Source organism: Anastrepha obliqua, chromosome 4 (assembly GCF_027943255.1).
Source record: "Anastrepha obliqua isolate idAnaObli1 chromosome 4, idAnaObli1_1.0, whole genome shotgun sequence".
Classification (NCBI taxonomy): Eukaryota; Metazoa; Arthropoda; class Insecta; order Diptera; family Tephritidae; genus Anastrepha; species Anastrepha obliqua.
The window spans coordinates 57,518,366-57,542,339 of NC_072895.1; the positions used below are offsets into that span (position 1 = coordinate 57,518,366).

At 34.8% G+C, this 23,974-nt stretch overlaps 4 protein-coding genes across 7 annotated transcripts; all 4 read right to left on the minus strand.

Annotated features, from left to right (window-relative positions):
- Positions 1-86: 86 nt before the first annotated feature.
- Positions 87-2,567, minus strand: LOC129245149 (deoxyribodipyrimidine photo-lyase-like). 3 transcript variants are annotated; one of them, XM_054883164.1, is made up of 5 exons: positions 2,399-2,567; positions 1,189-2,227; positions 963-1,115; positions 681-890; positions 87-567 (listed from the first exon to the last, which is right to left on the minus strand). In XM_054883164.1, the coding sequence occupies exons 1-5, from the start codon at positions 2,546-2,548 to the stop codon at positions 416-418; spliced, it is 1,704 nt and encodes a 567-aa protein (XP_054739139.1). In that variant the 5' UTR covers positions 2,549-2,567; the 3' UTR covers positions 87-415. The 3 variants fall into 3 exon arrangements, with proteins under 3 accessions (XP_054739139.1, XP_054739138.1, XP_054739140.1); XM_054883163.1 differs by having other exon boundaries at positions 90-567; positions 681-1,115; positions 2,399-2,558; XM_054883165.1 differs by having other exon boundaries at positions 90-567; positions 681-1,115; positions 1,189-2,265; positions 2,399-2,556.
- A 3,743-nt stretch (positions 2,568-6,310) lies between these two features.
- LOC129245803 (deoxyribodipyrimidine photo-lyase-like) lies at positions 6,311-8,336 on the minus strand. The gene is made up of 3 exons (XM_054884198.1): positions 7,298-8,336; positions 6,688-7,122; positions 6,311-6,616 (listed from the first exon to the last, which is right to left on the minus strand). Exons 1-3 carry the CDS (start codon positions 8,277-8,279, stop codon positions 6,459-6,461), a joined length of 1,575 nt encoding a protein of 524 aa, XP_054740173.1. The 5' UTR covers positions 8,280-8,336; the 3' UTR covers positions 6,311-6,458.
- Positions 8,337-9,925: 1,589 nt separating this feature from the next.
- Positions 9,926-17,718, minus strand: LOC129244602 (syntaxin-6). Of its 2 annotated transcripts, none has more exons than XM_054882324.1 (5): positions 17,544-17,718; positions 15,942-16,102; positions 12,584-13,238; positions 12,409-12,503; positions 9,926-12,339 (listed from the first exon to the last, which is right to left on the minus strand). In XM_054882324.1, the coding sequence occupies exons 3-5, from the start codon at positions 13,138-13,140 to the stop codon at positions 12,263-12,265; spliced, it is 729 nt and encodes a 242-aa protein (XP_054738299.1). In that variant the 5' UTR covers positions 13,141-13,238; positions 15,942-16,102; positions 17,544-17,718; the 3' UTR covers positions 9,926-12,262. The 2 variants fall into 2 exon arrangements, with proteins under 2 accessions (XP_054738299.1, XP_054738297.1); XM_054882322.1 differs by lacking the exon at positions 17,544-17,718 and adding an exon at positions 16,354-17,168 and having other exon boundaries at positions 9,927-12,339.
- Positions 17,719-19,075: 1,357 nt separating this feature from the next.
- LOC129244740 (uncharacterized) lies at positions 19,076-20,671 on the minus strand. The gene is made up of 6 exons (XM_054882548.1): positions 20,588-20,671; positions 20,197-20,531; positions 20,066-20,125; positions 19,680-19,856; positions 19,549-19,623; positions 19,076-19,460 (listed from the first exon to the last, which is right to left on the minus strand). Exons 1-6 carry the CDS (start codon positions 20,605-20,607, stop codon positions 19,165-19,167), a joined length of 963 nt encoding a protein of 320 aa, XP_054738523.1. The 5' UTR covers positions 20,608-20,671; the 3' UTR covers positions 19,076-19,164.
- Positions 20,672-23,974: the final 3,303 nt, after the last annotated feature.

Consider the following 23,974-nt stretch of genomic DNA (forward strand, 5'->3'; position numbering starts at 1 on the left):
TAAACATACCGTAACAACACCCGTCAACAACGTCAATAAAGCTTTAGATGTAATAAAATTCAATACTTACCCGGATGGTTGTTGTAGCAGTTGCTGAACTACCTCTTTTGGATAATGTGAAATCGAAGCAAATAACCAATGACGGTGCTAACAAGTCTTTAAAAATCATCAGTTGGGTAAATAAAAAATTGGATCTGCATTTGAATGATTATGTTTGTATGGGTTTTATATTTTACTCCATAAAGTATCAATCAAAAAGTAATGTAAGCACAAATATATTTGTTTCATTTTTCTTATGGTAAGGCTCTGCTGCTTTAAAGACAAAAAAAGGGGGGAAAATGTTAAACATTAACAAAGATTAACATCAATTCAACGATCATTTACAAAAAATGAAAAGCTAATAAATCAATAACATTTAGTCATAAACTTTGCCACCATAACGCGCCACAAATGCAGCCACATCGAATTTACGTTGGCAACCTTTATAGTTCATATAACCTACTTTACCAAATATTGGTCTCGAGCGGTAGGCGTGGTCATGTAAACCACCAATTGCTCCCATGCAACCTAAAACGATAAATTGTACGCGATTAACGATTTAAGCAATATACATATGCTTTCTTGTTTTTAAACATTTGTATGTACACATGTACATCTTGAAAACTAAATTAAAAGCTCACCAACATAGCCGCTTGGATCCCGCCCATCCAAACTGTATTTGTCGTTTAAGTAGATAGCAAATTCTAAAGCCAGTTCTGGTGTAGAACTCCATTCCAATATTTTTTTTGCCCAATATACACGCAAAAAGCTATGCATTTTGCCTTCACGCACCAGCTGTATTTGTGCTGCATTCCAGAGATCATCGTGTGTATGCGCCTGTTCGAATTCGGCTAGAGTATAGGAAGGATTGCGTTCGTCTGCGCGGTGGTCATCAAGTGTTTTGTATGCCCAAGCATACAAACCTTTCAGATTGTCGTAGTTTTTATTGTAATAGCAGAAATTGTCCGCCAATTCACGACGAATGATAGCTTCCTCGTAAAACGCCTCAACAGATGCTTTATAATTAGCAGTGTGGCGCATTACTTCGAGTACGCAACGTTGTGTTGAAATTTGACCTAAAAACCAACCCAGGACAAGAAGAATATTTAAATATATTTATGATGTATTTTTTTTTTTAACCAGATATACCAAAGTGAAGCCAAGGCGATAGTCCGGACAGTGCATTTACAGTTGGGTCATTACGTTTCTCACTATATATGGGTAAACGAGTCGCACAAAAGCTTTGTAGTTGTGAACATCCCGCTGTATAACCCGGCAGGGCCCATTCAACTGCATCCACCGAATGGTCGGACTGTAAAGATGCAAGAACCAACTCCCAATCTACAGGAGTTTCGCTGCTATCCATTTCACACTTGTTGTAAGGATGTTCTATTACTGGAGGGAATTCAGTGAGGTACTCCTCTAATCTCGGGTAAATTCTACGCCGCATAAAATACGGTACAAACTCTTGCTTGTCAGATGTTACCCATAATGGTACCACGTTGTGTGCATCTACTTGGGTAAAAGGAACATCAGCTGGCAGTGCCAATTTTACCTTTTCTACCCGCAACTGTGCCTCCCGTAAAGGGTCAAAGTCACACACAATCGCACTGATATTGCGCAAGCGCACCATTTTTGGCAAACACTCGTCAACTGGTCCCAAACACAAATGGAAGGGAATGCATATTTGGCGACATTCGCGTTCTACTTCTTCCAAACCGCCCAGTAAGAATTTGTAATAACGGAGTGTAATGTGCGGTGAGCTTGGTTCAAGGCAAAATACAATCAGAAGTGGTAGTTCAAATTTAAGCGCCAAACGCTGAGCAAACAGTAGCGCCCAATTATCTTGCACGCGTGCGTCCCGCGACATCCAATAGAGTATACCCCCGCAACGCGATTCACTTACTTTATTTTCTGAACTCAGTACACGAACGCGTTTTTTGTTAAAGTGAAATTCGGAAATGCTTCTCGCTGCGGCCAAACGACGTCGTTGGAGATACTGTTGCGAGATGACTTGCGATGTTTTTTTACCACTTTCATTGTTGGTGGAATAGTTTAATGCATCGACGAAATCTGTCTCATATTTTTCACTTCTTTTCTGAAATGGTGCCTTTGTACTTTTGGAATTGTTTTTATTGGTAGATTTGACCTTCATGATAAAACGTAATTTTCTGATATTGACTTTGTACTAAAATTGCGGAAAAAGATTTCTCACTAGCTTCTAGGCTTTCAAAAAATGAATTAATTAAAATTATGCTGATAAATTTATAAACAAATTAAACATTGTAGGAAAAACTAAAAAACGTAGCCAAATTAATAAATTCGAATTCCATATGAATTTGAGTGCGCGGTCACCTACATATTTCACAATTACAGTCCGGTTCACTTGATTAGAAGCAATAATTTTTATGGAAGAAAATGTTTTAATATCATTTGATCTAGCTTCTGCTAATTCAAGTGAAGACTGCACTTTGCTCGAAAATAAACATGCATCAAAATAATATCCCATGTAACGGTATTTCGCAGCAGTAAAACTTCAGTAGTTGTAATATTATGCTTGATTTATTGGTTCACTTGAATAGAGGCACTCAATTTGCCTAAATTATTTGCGCATTAAAGCTATGAAAAGGCATCGTTTTTTAAGCATTTATTATGTGTGGCTGAAAACTTCTTAATTCTAATAAAGTTTGAAGGCAACAAGGCTTAATAGATCGCTGAAAATGTCAAATCGATATCAGCATGGAGCACATGACTTGGAGTTTTTCTACAAATAATGATCCCGGGAATGGAAATAGTGGTATTTAGTGACGAAAAGAAGTTCAATTTTAATTGGACGGATGGATACAATTATTATTCTCATGTCTTAAGAAAGGAGAAAAGTATTTCAGTCAACATCACCTCCGTGAAAGTGGTGTTATGGTATGAGGAGCAGTATAGTACTATGGCACGTTCGAATTGAAAATTGTAGACTACAAAAAAACGGGAAACAGCTTTAAAACTCTTTTGGAATCATCTTTTCCCGAGATTCGTGAAACATTTGTACCAATTAATTGGATCTATCAACAGGAGAATGCACCTTACACACTTCAAGTGTGATCAAAATTTCGGTTGTGTCCCAAAACGTTGAAACTTTAGCATGGCAACCGTATTTCCTCAGATCTGGACATTATTGAAAATCTATGGGAATGTCTTGCCCGTAAAGTTTATGAGAATGCGCAACAATTTTAAGACAAATTTGCTTTAATTCGAATCATTAAAACGGTCAGATTTGAAATTTCATTAGGCTATCAGGAGCATATGTACAAATCCATTAATCAACGTGGTACGTTAAAATTCAAACAATTCTCTCACAATAATTCCTCTGAGTTCAAGCACTGGATTGTCGAATAAAAGTCACAAACTAAAGGCAACTCCACTTGCTTTACTTTATTTTCAACAATTCACTGCTTTACTTTACATGTATACGTTCACCTTACAACTGAATTGCTCTTCGTTTATTCGCTTACAAGTTTAACTTGCAACAGCATACTCTATATTAAAATAATTCCTATATTTGTTATTATTTTTTGTTTCGGATTTTCCCCGAACAAAGGATGCCGCCTCAGTAAAGTAGCCCTGCTTGTCTATCGCCAAGTACTTCTTCCCAAAGCTAGCATCGAGCCTAACGCTAGATCCGAAGTGTATTTCTGCTGCAGTCGCCAAAAAACGCTCCATCTCAACTCAATACGTTGCAGTAGTGGAAAGGGTGATAGCACCACAAGATCTACGCTCTGTTAGGTGTTTTTTCGAGTTCCTCCTATTTGTGTGTCCTATTTGATATTTTCCACACATGGTGAAAGAATAATGAGATGGCACCTATTGTGGTCCCGCTACTTTGCTCTCAGCGAATTTGACAATGAGTTACGTGGTTTTAGCACCAGTATGGCCAGATTACCATTTCGTAACTTGATTTAGCATTTTTTTTTTGTTATTTAGTCTCGGAGTTTTAGTTCTTTCTTCATGACATTTTTCTAGCCTGTTCCAATTGAATTGTAATGTTTATAATTGTGTTAAATATACATTTTTTAATAATAAGTTAAATACTTCACTCAGTCTTATTTAGCTTTACTTTTTTTAACATCTCGTGGCATTGCGTGGTGTTCTTCAGCTTTCGGCAGTCAAATCTCTCTCTCGCTACTGCAGTGCTTAGCTTTGGATATCAAAACGCACTAAAATGCCCATTTAAAGAAAATAAAACACCAAATTTTTATTAAATCACTTAAAGAACTTTGTATTCGTGACAAATTGTCTTTAGAATGTGTGTGTGTTTTTTTTTAAATAAATGTGTTATGCTTATGTACAATTTAATTTAAGAGTTTTTTTTTGTTAAGCGAGACTCTTTTGTTAAGGGAACGACTTACTTGCTATATTTGAGGTTATGCAACTATATAAGGTACTCTTTTTGTAAAACTGTCAGTATGGTTTCTTTAGTATTTTCTGGTATTTTGTGGCTTATTTTTACAATGAATACACCTCTTGATGCCCTATGCCCCGCTAAGGATTGATGGCCGGAAGAAACGATTACACCTCTATGGTTTTAATCCGCATTCAGTAAATTCAAACGCTTGTTAAAATGTGTAAAAAGGTTTTCAATCTTAAGAAAAGTTGAGAGAGGGGCATTTAATATTCTTGCATAACCTTAAAAGGAGCAAAAAATTAAATTCACACTTTCAAAATATCAAATTTTTTAAAAACTAACTAATTTTCATTAGCACTAAAATCTTGTCAGAGTGACCTTTTTTAACCTTTTTTTGTTTAATAATATAGTTTGTTTTTTAACTTAAAGTTTCGGTAGCTTTAAATTAAAAAAAAAAAGAAACAAACACGAAACATCAAAATTTTCGAATTTTCGGTATAAAAAAGCACTAAATTTATTGCGAAGAGCAACTGGTTGGCAATACTGCACAACTCGGAGTAACGTGACGTCACGCACTCTCTGATGGGCGCAATCTTCTTTCTATTCATTCTTGTTTTCTACACATGGAAGGACCCACAGAATTATGCCGCAAGAACAAGAAAGATAGCTGTCAAAGTTTACTAATGCGCCGTTCCCACGACAGACATATATAGTTATATCCGGCCAAGGACTGTCACTCCTGCAGCATTCCCCTTATGTGTATGGGGAATGTTTATGTTGCTACAATAACCGTAACAACGCAATTGGATATGCTAGTGGAAACACACCATTAGACAGAATCCAAAGTAGTTATATCGATAAATTTAATCGAAAGCTATCTATCGCGTCTTTATAAGCGAAAGGGAAGTGAAAGGTATTTCCGGTCAGTTCCATAAACAAATTTTGTAAATGTATTAAAGTATTACGTTAAATATCACACATCTGTTAGTGTTTAAAAATTAAAAGCAAAGTGAATAAGGCTGTTAAATTTCTTGAATGGATATATACCGAAATATTTGAAATTGTGTAATTTTAATGTGACCCACGCAGAAAAGATGTCTACTGACTTGAATTTGAAAACAAAATTGAAGCAGTGAACATAAATTAAACTTCAAAATGCGTTACAAGATAAGTTTTTTTTATTAATAAAAAATTTAAATTAATGTTTCTTGATAGATAGATGTATACATACCTAATTATATACACATAATTATTTTACATCTTATTACTTACTCAACGGTTCCAGTTATATATATATATAATTGACGCGTACACCCTTTTTGGGTGTTTGGCCCAGTTCCTCCTCCTAATTGTGGTGTGCGTCTCGATATTGTTCCGCAAATGGAGGGACCTACAGTTTCAAGCCGACTCCAAACGGCAGATATTTTTATGAGGAGCTTTTTCATGGTAGAAATACACTCGGAGGTTTGACATTGCCTGCCGAGGGGCGACCGCTTTAGAAACATGTTTTTCTTAATTTTGGTATTTTCACTGAGATTCGAACCAACGTTCTCTCTGTGAATTCCGAATGGTAATCACGCACCAACCCATTCGGCTACGGCTGGTTCCAGTTAATTAACTCAAATTGCCTAAAAGCTGAGCCGCGGTAAAAAAATTTCAATTTACTTTTTTACCTCTCGGCCTTTGATTGAGTTGTTATTTTAGGAAACTGTCGTTAAATGCATTTTCGGCGAGTAATATTTAAATTCTATAAGAAAAAACTAAGTTTTACTTACATTATGTGTTACATCTATATTTGTTAAGCTAGAGTTCTAATACTTGTGGAATAACAATGTATCGAAATATATGCGAATTAGTATATAACATTTTTGCCGTTACCTTAGCCTCGTACGATTTGCAAATTTATTACTTTTAATATAATATAAACAGTAATAGTAACAACGAGTTGCACATGCATGCACATATAAAAATTCAAAATAGCAAATAATTGAGATTCCAAGACTCATTTTACAAAATACTGGGTTTACTTTGATAAATGTACTTTGCCACCATATCGCGTTACAAATTCCGCCACATCAAATTTTCGTTGACAACCTTTATAGTTCATATAACGCACTTTTCCGAAAATTGGTCGTTCGGCCCAGCCTTGATCGTGTACCCCACCAATTGACCACATGCAACCTAAACAAATAATAGTTTGAATGTATTTTTATTTATAATACTTTGTTTATCTATCCTATTATTAAACTCACCTACATAGCCGTTGGGATCTCGGCCGTCTAAACTGTATTTATCATTCAAAATAATTGCAATTTCCAGCGCCATTTCAGGTGTACAGGACCACTCCAATATTTTTTTAGCCCAGTACATGCGCAGAAACCCGTGCATTTTGCCTTCGTGCACCAGTTGTAGCTGCGCTGCATTCCAAAGATCATCGTGAGTGCGCGCCTCTTCGAATTCGACGAGTGTATAAGAAGGGCTACGTTTATCTTTACGGTGATCATCAAGCGTTTTAGCCGCCCACGCGTGCAAACCCTTTAGGCTGTCATAATGTGCATTGTAGTAACAAAAATTATCCGCCAATTCTCGTCGCACGATAGCTTCTTCGCAAAACGCTTCTACAGATGCTTTGTATTTTGATTTGTATTTCATTACCTCGAGAACACAACGCTGCACAGAAATTTGGCCTTTGTAAATATTAAAAAAATTGTTTTGTTTGTTTGTTCGTCGTTTTAAAAAGAAGAGCGAAAAGATATTGAAAATTTCAATACCTTCCTAATAGTATCTTATCAGTTAGTCAAAATAACCAACATTTTCATATTCCTCTAATATTTCTAATTATTTTTTCTTTATTATAATTACCATAGTGGAACCATGGTGAGAGTCCGGAAAGCGCATTTATGGTTGGGTCATTTCGTTTATCGCTGAAAATGCGCAGACGTTTTTTACAAAAGCTCTGCAGTTGAGCGCATGCTGCTGTATATCCCGGTTGTGCCCACTCTACGGCATCTATGGAACGATCACACTCCAGAAATGCTTTAGCTCCATCCCAATCTATTATTTCACAACTTTTCATAACATTTTTATTGTGAGGGTGCTTTATTACTGGTGGAAATTCCGTAAGAAATTCTGTTAGTTTTGAATTGATTTTTCCACGTATAGTACGCGCTCCATATTCTTGCTTGTCAGAGGCAACCCATAATGGCACTACGTTGTGTGCATCCACTTGTGTAAAAGGTACTTCAGCAGGCAGTGCTGCTTTTACCTGCTCCACCCACTCCTGAGGCACACGTAACGGTGTAAAATCACACACGAGGGCGCTTATTTTTTGCGATCGCACCAATTTAGGTAGGCACTCTGCGGCTGGACCTAAACATAGTTGGAAAGGGATTTGCAGTTCGCGGCATTCACGTTCCACTTCTTCCAAGCCACCCAATAAGAATTTATAATGGCGTAGTGTAGCGTTTAGAAATTTTGGTACGAGACAATAGGTAACTAAGAGCGGCAGTTTTAATTTTAGAGCTAGCCGTTGAGCGAATAAAAATGCCCAATTATCCTGAACGCGTGCGTCGCGTGACATCCAATACAGTATGCCGCCGCAACGGGATTCGCACACTTCTTTTGCGGCACTAAGCACACGTACCCGCTTTTTATTAAATTGAAAATCGGAAATACTTTTAGCTGTAGCCAAACGGCGCTGTTGCAGTAATTCAATTGAAATTATGCCTGATCCTGTCATCTCAGTATTAGGACTTTCAGCAGCGTCATCATTTACATTTTCGGATGCAGATTTTGTTTTCTTGCTCTGCGTGGTGTTGCTGGTTTTGCCCTTCGCGCGCTTCATTTTGAAGGACTAACCGCTTCTATATAAATACTTTAAATTCGTTAATAATTTATTTCACAAGTTGATGATTTCATTGGAATGCAATATTTTTGCATTGGTTTTGATGGTGAAGAATAAAAGCAGGTCATCATATCGAAAAAAGTTATCGATTGCTAAAGGAATGCAAATCGTAAACAAACTTATTTAAATCGATACCACTTCTGTGTCAAACTATTCACTGCCAGCTTACGAAAATTTCATCGGAAAAATTTAGGATTTCCGGGCGTTTTTTTAATTTGTTTTTGGAAATTAGCAATTATGAGGAAAATGTGAAAACTATTACATGTGCTTTTTTAGATTAAAAACATTTCTATTCTCGATAATTTGTAGTTTGCGTGTAAATAAAAAAAAATAGAGAGTGTTTTCGTATAGTTTCATTTGATTTTTCTTTTTGTTGGGAAATCTAATAATTTAAAATGATGCCTTAGCATTGTTGTACTTATCCAGAAAGTACTACGCCTTTTAAAAGCTGTTTAAATAAATAAATATATATACATATATATGTATATAGGCGGCCGCCGTAGCCGAATGGGTTGGTGCGCGACTACCGTTCGGAATTCACAGAGAACGTCGGTTCGAATCTCGGTGAAACACCAAAATTAAGAAAAACATTTTTCTAATAGCGGTCGCCCCTTGGCAGGCAATGGCAAACCTCCGAGTGTATTTCTGCCATGAAAAAGCTCCCCTCCATTTGTGGGACAACATCAAGACGCACACCACAAATAGGAGGAGGAGATTGGCCAAACACCCAAAAAGGGTGTAGAAATGTACAGGAAGGTTTGCAATTGACTGTCGAGGGACGACCGCTATTAGAAAAAAAATATTTTCTATCATTTTGGCGTGGCGTGCCCGACCCTGGCGCTACCGAATGGTACTCACGCACAATGCATTCGGCTACGGCAGAATATGTAAAAAGAGAGTAAATATACATACGTTAGGAATGCTCAATGTCAATGTCTCAATGATGCTATAATATTGTATAAAATACAAGTTAAATTTACAATAAACCCCAAAAAATGGTGGCGAATTTTTTACGTAATATAAAAGTCAAAAATCTAATAGAAAATGTTAAAATAATAAGCGAAAACTATGAGGCTCCTGAAAACGAAGTTTTAAGGTATTTTAAATGCTGAGTATCCATGCCATGTCGGATTCACAGGTAAGCGAAGTTCAGTTAATTTAAAAACAAAATTCGTTACGAAATTACAAAGTGTAATTTTTACATTTAATCGTTTTTTACGTTGTATTGCTATGATTTTCAATAAAGCACCAGCAACATATGTATGTATGTACATATGTGCTGGTTTATTATTAAGTAAAAAGGAAATAAATAACTTCGATTCATATTAATCTCATTTCAAAAGTGAAACTACTCTGCGTTGTTTCTGAAAAAAAAAATACTATCAAGATTGAACATCTAATTTAATGCTAATATGTATTTTCATGTATTCAATATTGCAATACATAATTTTCAATAATAATCGAAAAAGTAAATTGTAATTAAAGCTTTAAATGAAAAATTTAAAAAGAATTGCAGTTCAACTACTTTGTTTGAGGTACCCCGGGCTCTCGTTTAATTAGAAAATTTCATTGTTTGTATATAGTTGTATATATATATATATATTTTCGCAATTGAATTTGTTTTATAAGTACATTTTATTACATTTTAAATTTCGATTATACGTTTTTTGGTTTCAAGTTTTGACTACTTTGTATTTGACTGGAATTTAAAATTACATACATCTTTTACGTAAATTAAAACATACCATTTCATATACAATACATATGCGCTTTTTATATACTTCTCACATATACATACATACGTTTTACTCGAATTGTAATTGTTACTAAATGATACATTTGCGTTTTGAACTAGATTTACAAATTTTCTTTTAAACTTTAAATTGGAATTAGTGTATAATTCGTTTGTTTGCCAAGGTTTTAGAAGTAATTTTCTGTTTTGCGTTTTTTGTTTTCTAAATGTGCAGTATTTTGTTTATGACAATTTGAAGACAACAACTTTTTATATGCTCTTATATATTTGTTTGTAAGCAGCTTGATACAAATATGCTGATGTATGGAGTTATGTATACTCATTTGTATTGGAATTGGAAAATTTGTATGTAGATAGGTTGTAAACTAAAGAAGCAAATGTGAAACGAATTCTGATCACATTATATGTGCATGTATAACCTAATTATTAAATATTAAAATGTAATGCATCAACTTTTTTAATTAAAAGTTTAGTTAATTTAGTTGAATTACGCGATAATTTTAAAATTTTTTTCGTACTCAAATACTAAATTAACAGCATTTAAGTTTTGAAATTCTAAAATTAGCGAACGCTAGTTCATCATCACTAAAAGTCACGGAATGAAAACAAATATCGAATTCAGGTTCACCCAAAAAATGCAAGACAAGACTGCAACAAATTCTACTCGTCGTTGTAGGTGTTGTGCGCCTGTAACAAATAGTTAAATTATGTCATGGAGTTTACGGGTTACGGGTAATTTTCATTAATTGGCACAGCTGCCAACAAGTAAAGTGGAAAACTGCCGTTGAACGAATAAATCAAACAAAATCATGTGACGGGCTTTATCAAAGGGGCATTATAAGAAATTGTCATCAAGCATTATAAAACTACTCCGTGACGTAGGATGCTTATGGTTTTACAACAATTATAATTACTGTAATTTTTCAAAAATCTTCATTAGAAATTGCGCAAAATCAACTCGAAGAATTAAAAATTGTTGATTTTGAAGTTTAGAGAAACAAATTATAATTTATAATAATTATTGTTCTTCATAGGAATTGGAATATCCAATGTTATACACGACTTTCTTGCAGATATATAGAATGTTCTTTTTAAATGTATTTTCATAATTGGAAGAATGAAAAAAATAAATTTCAGCATTCGAAAATTTTCTATTTTTCTAATTCTACTCGCTGGTTAATAAAACTTTAATTTATTTAATTTTACTGAATATAAGTATAACATATTTTCTTCAATAGTGTCATAATCCATGATTATGTTGTTGTAGCAGCTTACTAAACCCTGTCAGTGTGATGCAGTTACCTGTCGACTTCGTCTAACTTATCTAATGGTAGACCCAGGAAAAGTGCTGCTCCGAAAGGTTGGGTCCAGAGGGAGAGGTGTGTTAGGTGAGTAGGTTTGATGGGGCATGTGAAGAGGTGGTTAATGTCGTGCGGTGTGCCTTCACATGCTGGACATATGTTGGGTATGTCGGGGTCGATTTTGGATAGATTACAGTATCCAGAACGCAATTAGGTCAAATATTATCGTCTTTCATTCATTCTGTTGTGGCGATGTCAACTAACAGTATCACATTAGATGAAAATATGGCTTTGCTTTTACTCAGGAAGCATAGTAAAGTGAAAACTTGAAAACTGTTTTTCTCAACATTTCGGTTGCAAGTTAGAGTTTTTTCGGAGTAAATAAGCGATATGTATGTTATAAGAACTGTTATCATTGAATAAATGTAATTTCCGCTCCGATATCGTAGACTCGACTGTCTTGGGGACAATATACATTAGAATTGTCATTTCAGTAGCTTTTCCCAAAAGTTTATTATGAAGTGTTATGCTTCTTCACCAGAAAACCTAACAATGGAAATAGTATAAGACTCTTAGTTAAGAAAAAGTATGATTCCATAACTTTTGGCGTCAACGACCAAGCGTTAGTGAATTTGGGAATTCGTTTACTTCCGCGAATAACTTGTTTATTTTGGACGTTTGTTATATGTAGTGACTGTGTTATTTTTTTAACATTTGCTAGCAATAAATTAATCATAACAAATGAAACTCAAAATTTTCGATAGACTATATAAATACATATGTATATGGTAGTTTGATATTAAATACACATAATAAATAAATAAAATGCCAACTGTGACGCGGAAAAATTTTTTTACTTAGCGAAATATTTACAAAACTATAAATAAAATTATCACAAGTAACAAAAGCGCGGATAGTATGAAAATAGCGGCCCATTGACGTTTATCTGTTAATAAAATAAATTCACTATCAGTAGTGCCGTAGGGTTTAATTTCATCGCGGTTTCACCACTTACCATTATTCATGTGTAATACTTTGGCAACTTTCTTCATGGTCGTATCCAATTTGGATTCCGTTGTATCAAATTCATTACCAAAATCATCCAGCATGCTGTAGAAAAAATATAAAATTTTATTTAATCTAAATTGTGTGGACAGAATTTTGTATTACAAATTCTTTTCGCCACTTACACAGCCTGCTCATCCAACTCCACGCCTATCTGACGCGACACAGTCTTTAACGTTCCAATGGAATCACTTATCATATCTAGCTGCTCATCTTGCCCTTGCATCATGCGCTGCTGCACCGACACCGTTTCGCCCACAAATCGATGCCCAGGACTATCCAACGATGCATAATGACCCGGACTATCGACTGCATTCTCTAATTTGGAGTACTTTGTGCCACTGTGACGTTGTGCCGCTGCTGCCATTGTACCGGCAATTGTATTGGCTACACCACTGCCACCGGTTATCAAAGAATTCTGTTGTAATAGACCGCCACCGATGCCACCGTTCGAACACTCGACTAGATAGGTTTTATCGTTGATACCGTGATGATGGTGATTATGCTGATTGTTGTGATGATTACTGTTGTTTAGGCTATTGTTATAGTTGTTGTTGTAATTGTTGTTTCCGTTCTGACTGTTTTGATGATTAAGTTCGTTATGATTGTGCTCATCGAGTAATGGTTGATGTGCCGTTATATCTCTGTCCCTGTTCCGATTCAGGCTCATCTTCTCTTTCATCTGTTTGACCTCATCGCGCGTGTTGTCGATGAAATGGCGCCGACTCAAAAGTTCACGATTATCAATGCGAAATTTATTTGGATTCTTTTCGACTATGCGTGCGGTGATTGCATTAAGGAAGACCTTAAAATAATTGTCAGGCAAGTTGGTATATGACTGTACGAGTATGTGTGTATGTATTTAGTTGTATATGATTAAATGTGCGCGTATTTATTTAAAATATAAAAGAGTAGGAAATAAAGTTGTAGTATGAAAGCGCATAAATTGAAATAAGATCTGCAAGTAGTCATCTACCTATCCATTCATACATTGGCCATGGGAGGCCGGGTAAAATGGCAAATAAAACAACAAACGTATAACAAAAAAACATACATACGTACAGTGCGTTAAATAACTACCAAGGCGCCTTACTGACAAGTTTTAACAATTTAATAATTTCTTATTTAATTTTAATAATTGTTTTACGAAAATATATAAACCATATACTTAAATACAATTTCAAACTCTAAGCAAATTAAAAGAAATTCAAAAACTTTCAAAATTTTTAATCTACGTTTTTAGAAAAATTTTTGTTTAATAAAGTGTAACTATGAAGTGACTGAGTGAAGTGAAGAGTAGCGGTCTTGCGCATTTTCTCCATATAACAAATCCCAAAATTTTTTATATGGAAGAAAACGCCCAGCGAAAACAATTTTCAAAAATCAACAAGCACTTTATTGTACTAAAATTCAATGGATTACAAACTTGCGGCCGCCGTAGCCGAATGGGTTGGTGCGTGACTACCATTCGGAATTCACAGAGAGAACGTAGGATCAAATCTCGGTGAAACAGCAAAATTAAGAAAAACATGTTTCTAAAGCGGTCGCCCCTCGCCAGGCAATGGCAAACCTCCGAGTGTATTTCTGCCATGAAAAAGCTCCTCATAAAAATATCTGCCGTTCGGAGTCGGCTTGAAACTGTAGGTCCCTCCATTTGTGGAACAACATCAAGACGCACACCACAAATAGGAGGAGGAGCTCGGCCAAACACCCAAAAAGGGTGTACGCGCCAATTATATGGTATATACCATATATATAAATATGTATGTATATAAACCTGCATACCTAAAATTTTTCTAAAAATTCGAATTAAAAAGTGTTAATTTTTTTTTTTTTGAAAATTTCTTGAAGTTTTTTAAATTTTTACAAAGTAGGAAGCTGGAATTTATATGGTGTTTCCAGATGAATGCACTATAGTTTCATTGAAAAATTAATAAGAAACTAGGGCGGAAGAAAAAATATTATATAACATTGTTTAACAAACGAAATAAATTACAACGGTGTACTAAGAAAAAAACGGAATAAGTATACAATTTGTAAAATTTTCATATCTAAAAAAAAGCTAGTTAAAAAATGTACAACGATCGGCCTAACGCTTTCTTTATTGTATGCAACTAATTCTATAGCTACTCTAATTCTACAATAATTTTATTGTCATGGGGCACCAAGTGTTGCTGTAGTAATTTGTTAAACCCCTGCCTATGTTGATATCAATGTAATTCCATTACTTCTGGCGGCTAAAGTGGTATTCAAAGGCGATATGGAGAGTGGCGTTTTGGCCTGTATGGAAGTTGTTCACTATTGTACGTGTCGTTGTAACGCACAGTAGCGATATGAAAATTATACATGCTCTTCCCGCCACGTGCGATCGGCGAGTCACTTGGGACATATTCCCTGCCCCGGGGTTTGTTAATGGCGGAGTTTCTCAAGATTATGTGCGGTAACAAAGCTGAATAAGGTACTGATGTGACTGTTCACCAATATATATAACGTATAGCTCGGTGATATTATTGTCCGCTATCAGCAAAGAACAATCATCGGTGTATGAGACTATACTTCCGTAAAAATGCGCCACGTACAAGAATATACATAACCCTGCTCTCAGGCAGCATTTTTGATGGAAGAACAAATCGCAGTAATCATTATATTTTTGATGGCAAGCCATGGATGACTTTTCTGCAACTGAAAATGTTCACTTCCAAACACTCATTTTCCTTATAAACGAATAAAAGATGATAGTTCTCTTGTATTTGAAAATTCAAGAATATATACATATATATATATATATATATATATATTGGACTATAAAAGCCCCAAAATCCTGCAATGATTTGTAAGCCATATGTATATATAGGAGTAAGAAGCAGCAATTTTTAAGTAGTGGTGTCGGTCTGAAGACCAAACAAATCTAGATTTTAAGTTAAAATTCTTCATTTGCTGATAAAGTCAGAAACTTTTATTTATTACCGATAGACAGTCGGTCAAAAAACGTGAGCTTACACTCACACCAGGTAATAGACAAATGTTATCTTCACCACCTAATAAATCTTTGGTTGATAAAAATTGAATTTTACAACGGCACAGTCAGCGAAAACTATCGTATCGAAAGCAAACTAGATAAGCCGGTGGTAATAAGTCTGCGCGGTGTTTACTTATGCATATTATTCATGACTAAACCGAAATTGATTTTTCACAAACACTCTATAACTATTTATAATTCACATTTTACCGTTATATAGTAAACAGGCTCAGCCATTATTATAATCTATAGTGTCGGCGTTAATCTGTTTATATAGTTGGTGGTTTATGCGGCAGGCAAACAATAGAAATATAAATATTTGTATTATGTGGCTTAGATTACGCCACCAACGTTAGCAAACTTTAACACCTACATGGATCCACACAAGCTCACATAATATTGGTACATACACGCACGCACACATTTAGAAATATCAATAGTATGAATTTCTTAAAAAAGGATATTAATAGTGTCTTCCAAATCTTCCAAGTCCCATTCAATGCTGCGCAAAGAGTTCCTTAATTCGGTTGTCGTCCATTCAATTTCAGCACTTCCGCTGCTATCACTTAACTCACGCCAACGTAGATATAGGCCGCGCGTTTTATTTAATGCTTTAAATACTTCGCTGCAGGGGTCAAGCAACCGAATGATGATGGGAATTACGTAGTGGATCCGGCATTACGAGACAACCACCAGTCGAAATAGCATTTGGTTTAGCATTAGCGAGGCATTTCGTATATCCATCGGCAATGAGAAATAGAATATTTGAAGAAAAAAGAAACACATACAATAATTAGCAAGATAAACAACATATCTTCTGGGAGCGGAAAACAAAAATGAAAAAATTAAAAAAACAAATAGCACAAATTTACGCACTCCTTAACAACGAAGAATGGATCTTCCAGAGACATCACGCGTGTTTGTTTTAAAAGTACGCCGTTAGCACTATTGCAATATGTTTTTATGCTGATTGCACACTTCTCGCTACGTTTTATTTTAAGTTGTCTCCCGTTACACTACTTGATTTGTCCCTTGCAGTGACGGCGCTGCTCCCTTTTTGTTTTCTATTCTTCGCTCTGTGATATTTATGAGTGTCGTTTGTTTTTTTTTTACTCTTTCTTGCTACTTTCCCTTTGCAAGTTTTTGAAAACTTTTATAGATTTTCCTGACGCACGGGTGACGTTCACTCACATAAGTAAATGGACACAAGAGAACCGATTGAGGTCCATTCAGTCGCAATCAGATGCAAGGATGTCTTCCGAATTGCAAAAAAAAGGTGCAATTTTATTAATACCGTAATTATCAGTTCCTTTCTATGGATTTTCCATTAATTTTTTTCTTTTGGTCGATTGTATAGATGCTTGTAGTACGGGTTTTCCTATACATTGCAGAATGTCGATCTTTTAATGCCGTTTCTAAGCTAATTTACGGTTATCAAAGTTTTGAGTATTATTCTTTACAGAAACTTTTGCCAACTTCACCCTTTGGCTGTTGGAATTTTGCAACACTTTTCACTTGCTTAGCAGTCGTATGAATGAATTTGCTTGTTAAGACCTTTTCCAAGGTATGAGAAGAAATTTTAAGTTTTTCTTTACTGTTTCACAACTTTTTAAGTATAGCAAGGTGCTCAAAAAGACCGTTAATGTGCAGTACGTTCTGTTAACGTCCGTGTTCTTTACTAACTGAATTCTTATATCTCACACGCATTTTCCGTGTAGAACCATCCATAAGCAGGGGCATGCCCCCACTCACAGACTGCTGATATGATGTTGGAACTAGCGTGCGCATGTCTGTGTGAGTGTACATAAGTATTTGCTCGCAGCTTTACCAGTTGGTTAACCACCAATACCACTTCTACCCTACATCACTGTACGTAGTTTTCCAATCAATCATGGCCAGTGCAATGCAAGGTGTCGCAACTGAACGATGTGATTTTCAATTGATTACCTACATATAGTCTCACTTGCGGTCGAATTATAGCAGTTAATTACAAATACCTTTTACTTATTATGCATCACTTTTTTTTAATTGTTTCCTTTTAATTAGTAAAGGATTTCCTTGCTTACCACTGCTGTTGCTTGATCCCATCCGTTTTCACTTTCGCGCTACTATTCAGTCATTACTTTTTGCAATCTCTCTCGCAGTATGTTTATATTTTCCGAATTTTCATTTGGGCCTGCGCTGGAAAATACTTTGTTTTTCCTTCTCTCCTTTTCTTTGGATTTTCATGAAAACTATATTTTTCTTTTGGTCATTTTCTTCTTATGACTGCAAATGTCAAATTTGGTAAACAGTGATGCTACCAACTCTTTTTTATTTCAATTAGATTTTATGTCAATATCAGGGATGTTGCATGTATTTTAGAAATATGACGAATAGTGCCCTATGAATTTTGCAAACATTTAAAATAGGGATAAAATAATTAACTTTATTTATTTATTTATTCATTAATGTCTAACAAAATTTAGAAGAGACATTTAAGAGATCAATTCAAATCTATAATGCAAGTATTTTAGAATATTTAAGATAAAAAGTGTAGTACCACTAAGTTATCAGTATAAGAACCACTAAAATGCTATAAATATATACAAGTTAAAATTGAATTTGAACGAAATTAATAATTATACAGCTGAAATAACAAATATTTACGAACTATTATTTTGATTTGTTACATAGACAGCAACTTTATACTTGCATTTGAAATACCTGTTTGGCCAGAATGGTCGAAGTCCAAAATGGTTGAAAGATAATTAAAGTCAGACAGCGTTCCAATTAGTGGCGCATTAGACTATATAATCTCCTACCAGAGCCAACGCGAAAAATCTTAAAACGAAGAAAATTTCTGCAAGGAAGATTAAACTGTATACCTTCTAGAAGAGCCGGTAGTCAATTCAGCCATTAACGAGATCAAAGATAAAAGATACTGCCTGAAGAGTACCTCTGTCACTTAATGTAAAAATACTAATCAATCGACAGCGATTTCGGGTCTGTGAAATCGAGTGAATTTAGTGCGAAACGCACAAAAAATTGTAAATCCCTCTCCACTCGATTTATATGGAATGTATGATAAGGTCTCCAAATTAGAGCATCGTAGATCGAATTTAGACCTAACAAACGCATGTATGTAAATATAATATATCAGGAGTACATATGAAAAAGCGATTTTATGACATTTTTCAATATTAAGAAATAGACGAAATAAATCAGTAGAATTTCTTATTTCAGCATAAACTGTTAGATCATCAGCATGATTCAATTATTATTGAATCATGGATCATCAGAACATGGAAGAAAATTAGCAAAGGAAAAACCCGAACAGATATTATTAACAAACAAATAACAAAGGCCCTAAAATAATAACCTAAGGTACACCAGAAGTGGCAATAAACTGTTTTCAAGAAAACTTGACGTTCTGTTTAGAATGTTGCTGTTGTAGCGCAATGTTTCAGAACAACCTGTGACATCGAAACAACCATCTCGATGTTCTCAACAATTAGGCATTCATGAATCGATTTTACCTGTAGACAGGCTCATGATGGACATTTAAGTATTTTAACATATAATTGTTAAGAGTCGTATTTTGAATAAAAACAGAATCTAAATTTGGACAAGTTTTATTTTAAAACATCTTTCGTGTCCCCCTTATTAGGGGTTTGGCTCAGCTTAATGAAGATTTTACGTTTACTATTAAATAATTAAATTTTTCTGATGCTTCAAGCTCATTTTTAAATCATTGCGCAGAGACATCATCCGTAGCTCATGCTCTTCCTCCATGTGACTCAATCGTAAACTATGCTCTCGTCTTTTTTGTTCATATTCTTGTCTCTGATATTCTATTTCTTGTTCAACCTTGGCTTTTTGCAATTGAACAAGTTCCCATTTAGCCAAATTCAAAGATAGGGCATTAGGGTTTTCAGTCATAGATGTTTTCGAAAGTTTTTTTGGAACAAATGTTGGCCAAATACCGTTCCGGGAAGAAGTGTCTGAAATACATCCATGCATTTTTGCGTTTATGTTATTGTCTAATCGGAAATGTATATAAATGTATATGTAAAACCTCAATTTTATTACCTTTATCAGAAGGCAAGCCTCCGTCCGCAATTATTCTAAAAGTGGAATTATCAGCACTTTTTGGATTAGTCTCACCTATAAGTAGGAATTAAGAGTTTAAATGAAGTTTCTTTAAGTCAGCTCCTTACTACCTCTTTGTTTGGATACACTTGTTTCTGAAATTAATACAACTTCGTTCTCGCTCTGGTCATTGCAAGCATACATGTCCGAAGACGAACAGTTAGATTGTCGATCGATATCTGCTGATTCCGAAGCGTCTGATTCAGGGTGAAAGGAACTTTCTTCAAAATTAGTTTTTAGGTCGGCATCTGTGAATGGACAAAAATCAAATTTCATTCAAGCTTCTACAGAGCCGGGGACACTTACATTTCCGCCAAAAATGTATGGTAAATGCTTTACGTTTTAACAACTTAAAAGTAAGTTTTAGAACTTAAATGTGGAGATGCGTAAATAGTACCACTCTGCGGTATAAGAACCAAACAATAATAAGGACTATTCCTTACACTATATTTATTACCTTCCGTACGTGCATTTTCACCACTAATACGAGATTCCTCGTTAGACTCATTAAGTGGATCTGAAAATGGCAATTATTGGTTACTCTTTAGTTCTTATGTATATCTCACAATTAATCAAGTGTTCTGGTACCACATGTGCATTTAGAGATAAAGGTTTCGTATGATATGCGACTGCCAAGCAAGTAATCTAATTCCTTGTAGTAGCGCCAGTCATTCTCAAATGCCGTGCCCTTTTTTACTTTCTTCCTTTCTTCTTTATATTTATTAGTTAAATTGTGAAGTTTTACGGTCACCTCCCTTGCGTTAAAATTAAATCCTCCTTTGATCATTTGTGTAGACATTTCTGTATATATATGACTGGTTCTTTTGGTGTTTCGCATCTTGGGCAAAATCTCTTTCCATAATTTCAACAGAAATCTTACAGCTTCCGGAGTCCATTTTACTCTTTTTTTTCTGTCACTGTAACTAAAAATGTTGTGTATAATTAAGCACCTTTTAATCTTAAATAATAAACATTTTACTTCTTGGGTTTTATATCCATTTCTTGTTTTGTTTACTTCTCAGCATTCACTTGGCTTGGCGGCATATAATTAGTTTAATCAACCAATTGTGTACAGGGTTGCATGAAATTCTGAAAAAATGTATACAATTTTTTATTACACTACGTTCACATATGTAGTATTTAGCAATAAACCCACGAAATTACTCTAACCGTCCACTTATGGCAGATTACCTGCAAAATTTACAATCAGCTGTGAATACTGTTTTGAAAATTTTAGTAACGATATGAAGAAAAGGCAAGGAGAAGATTTAGTTAATTTAACTGCGCAATTGGTTGCTAGTAATAAACAGTTAGTGGAAATCCGTAAATGACGTTTACTGAGTTTTCAAAATATTATGGCAGCAATACGCATACGAAATTCGTAATTACATTTTATAATAATTAAAAAGCGAGAACATGTACAACATTTTTCTCCCCAAATTTAAGATTATTAAATAATCCTAGATTATAACCATAGTTTTTTTCAATACAATCCTGGGTTATCGATAATTATTTTAACGAATGTAAGGAGAAAGTCAAAGGAAAATTAAATGAAATGGACGCCGGCAAAGCAAACTGCTTTGTAGACATAATTCTAATATATTTTTTGATAAATATTATTAATTGTGCATTAGTTTTACAGAAAAAAGCCTGTGCTCATAGACATTTTGGGCTGCTATTGCTTACTATAAAATGTTATATCAAATTTCGCATGCATATTTCTGCCATAATTTTTTGTACGGATTTCCTCCAACTGTCTGCAACCAATTGTGCAATTAAATTAGCTCATTCTTCTCCTTGTATTTTCTTAATACCGTTAATAATAATTAAAAAACCAAAGACTCCAAAAAAATATTCCACCAAAGCAATTTCTATGAAGGAAAACCTTTCAAAAGCGTATTGACAGCTGATTGTCAATTTTGCAGGTAATCTGCCATAAATGGACGGTTAGATTAATTTTGTGCATTTATTGCTAACTACTGTATATGTGAACGTACTTTAAGAGTGGCCTTCATTTTGTGCTGGAGAAATATTAGCCGGCAAAAATTATCCATCACAAAAACATATGACCTGTAAGCACACGATTGAAATGCTTGAAACAAACAAATTATTTTTGTGGAATCTGATATTTTGTGTCTTTTACTCTTGCGCCAGCTTGAACTTTGGAGTTTATAATCAGAAGCACAAAAAACACTGCTGGTTTGTCTTCTTCCATCGCATTTTACAAGTGATGGTAAATTTTCCGTTCGCTAACTTTTTTGCTTTTTCTTCTCTTTGGGAGAGACTTATCGCTTATGCTCTTGATTTGGATTGACATCTGATGATGGCTAATTTTGTTATCGAACACAACTATTCTTCGTGCATATTCTCGAGTTTGACAGCTCGAAATTTATTTTGCATATGCGCAAGAGTGGTTTAGAGAACGTTAATGTTCAAATGTTTGTTGCACATTTGTATTCAGCGTTGTAAATAAACCAATGGTATGAACATTGGCTGAGATGATTTATATCGTATGTCAGTACCAAAGCTAAATTTTGAGAAAAGTTACTTGGGATGACTTTGAATACAAAGATCCCCTCAAATTTTTTGAAGTGAAAACTTCTTTAGAATCGTTGGGAGTGATTTGAGACTCGATGAAACGAAAAAGCGACACTATGAAGCGTTATACATATGTTGATATACGTATGTATATGTGTGGGGCTGCGTACTGCTGAGCCACGCTAGTATAGTGAGTATTGAGTATGTATACTACACTGCCTATTACTTGCTTTGGTGTTTAGTTCAAGCGTCATACGTATGTATGTTTGTATGTATGTAGACCAGGCGTCCTACGAATGTTTGTGTGTATGTTAGTACGTCTGTGTAATATACTCGTTACGACGCTCATAATAGCAACCGCGTGTGCTGTATTGCGTCCGTATTTTTATATTCGTAAATATTTTCATTTTTAAATATTTACCGCAATTGCAGGCGGTGTTGCAATATACCACAATCAAAATGACGGTGCTCGTATTGTAACTCCACAGATAGATCTGAATGCACAGCAACTAGAATCACTGCCTGTTCAGCTCTCTAAAGTGGGAGAAATATGTGCATGCGAAACCAGATTGAGCAATGGAAAAACAGTTTTAATTGTGGCAATTTATAGGGTTATTCAATAGGTGCGCTTCAACTTTTTTCCGATAGGGAGGGCGAACGACGCAAAATTTTTTATTTTTCGCTTGTCATTTGTAAACTTCATTAGTATACATTTCATCATGGAACGCTACACACTTGAGCAACGATTGCAAATCGTGCAAATTTTTTATGAAAATAACCGTTCTGTTGCTGCTACTTTAAGAGCATTACGGCCATTTTACGGTCCATTTAACAAGCCGTCCCGTTTTGGGGTTATGTGAAGTCATTGGTCTACAGTAACAAGCCGGCGACGATTTGTGAGCTCAGAGCCAATATTGAACGCAAAATTCCTGGAATTTCGGCCGATTTATGCAAAAGAGTGGTCGAAAATTGGGTTCAACGATTGGACTTCGTAAAACGTGCACGCGGTGGTCATGCAAAAGAAATCGAATTTCATACTTAAATGTATATGTTCAAACTCGATAATAAAAAAAAAATTAGTTAAAAAAGTCAAACCGTTTGTGTTTTATTCAAAAAAATTCAAAAGTTGAAGCGCTCTTACTGAAAAACCCTATATATTTCACCGAATCAATCAATAAATATGTAGCATCACGGAATTCATTCACGAAAATTTAATAAAGTATCGCGGATACTTAGAAAAGATTACGATAAAGTTCCAATGATTTTAAGTGGCGATTTTAACGTAAATTTTGCATTGGACACAGCGGCTTCTTTAATTGACTTTCTTAATACACCATTCAATTTAAAAATGTGTAACAATCGCACTGAATCGACAACACGATCAAAAACAACAATTGACGCGGTATTTGAAAGATATGTTGACAACATCGAAACCAAAGCATTTGTATCATATTTTAGCTATCATAAGCCACTCGTATCATTTGTTGAAATTGAAAACATTGAGGATGAATAACAATAAAATGAAGAAAATAAAATATGAACTTTATAGCAATATTATAATGAACCTATAATTATCCCGCTCCTAATGCTGCTTTCGTCTCATTCTCTCTCAGTTTGTTTTACGGAAGGTTTCAATTCAATCGCGTCTAACCGTTAGACTGGTATTTTTTTTGTTTCACCTATAGTCCAGTTAAAAGAAGATTTAACTTAGTATTCGTACTATTTCGCTCAAATTTTGAGCACGGGCTAAATTCGTGCTAAAAAATTTTGAAATTTTTTCACAGAAGTTATGGAGGTGGAAAAAATCAAAAGAGTCCATAATAAGAGG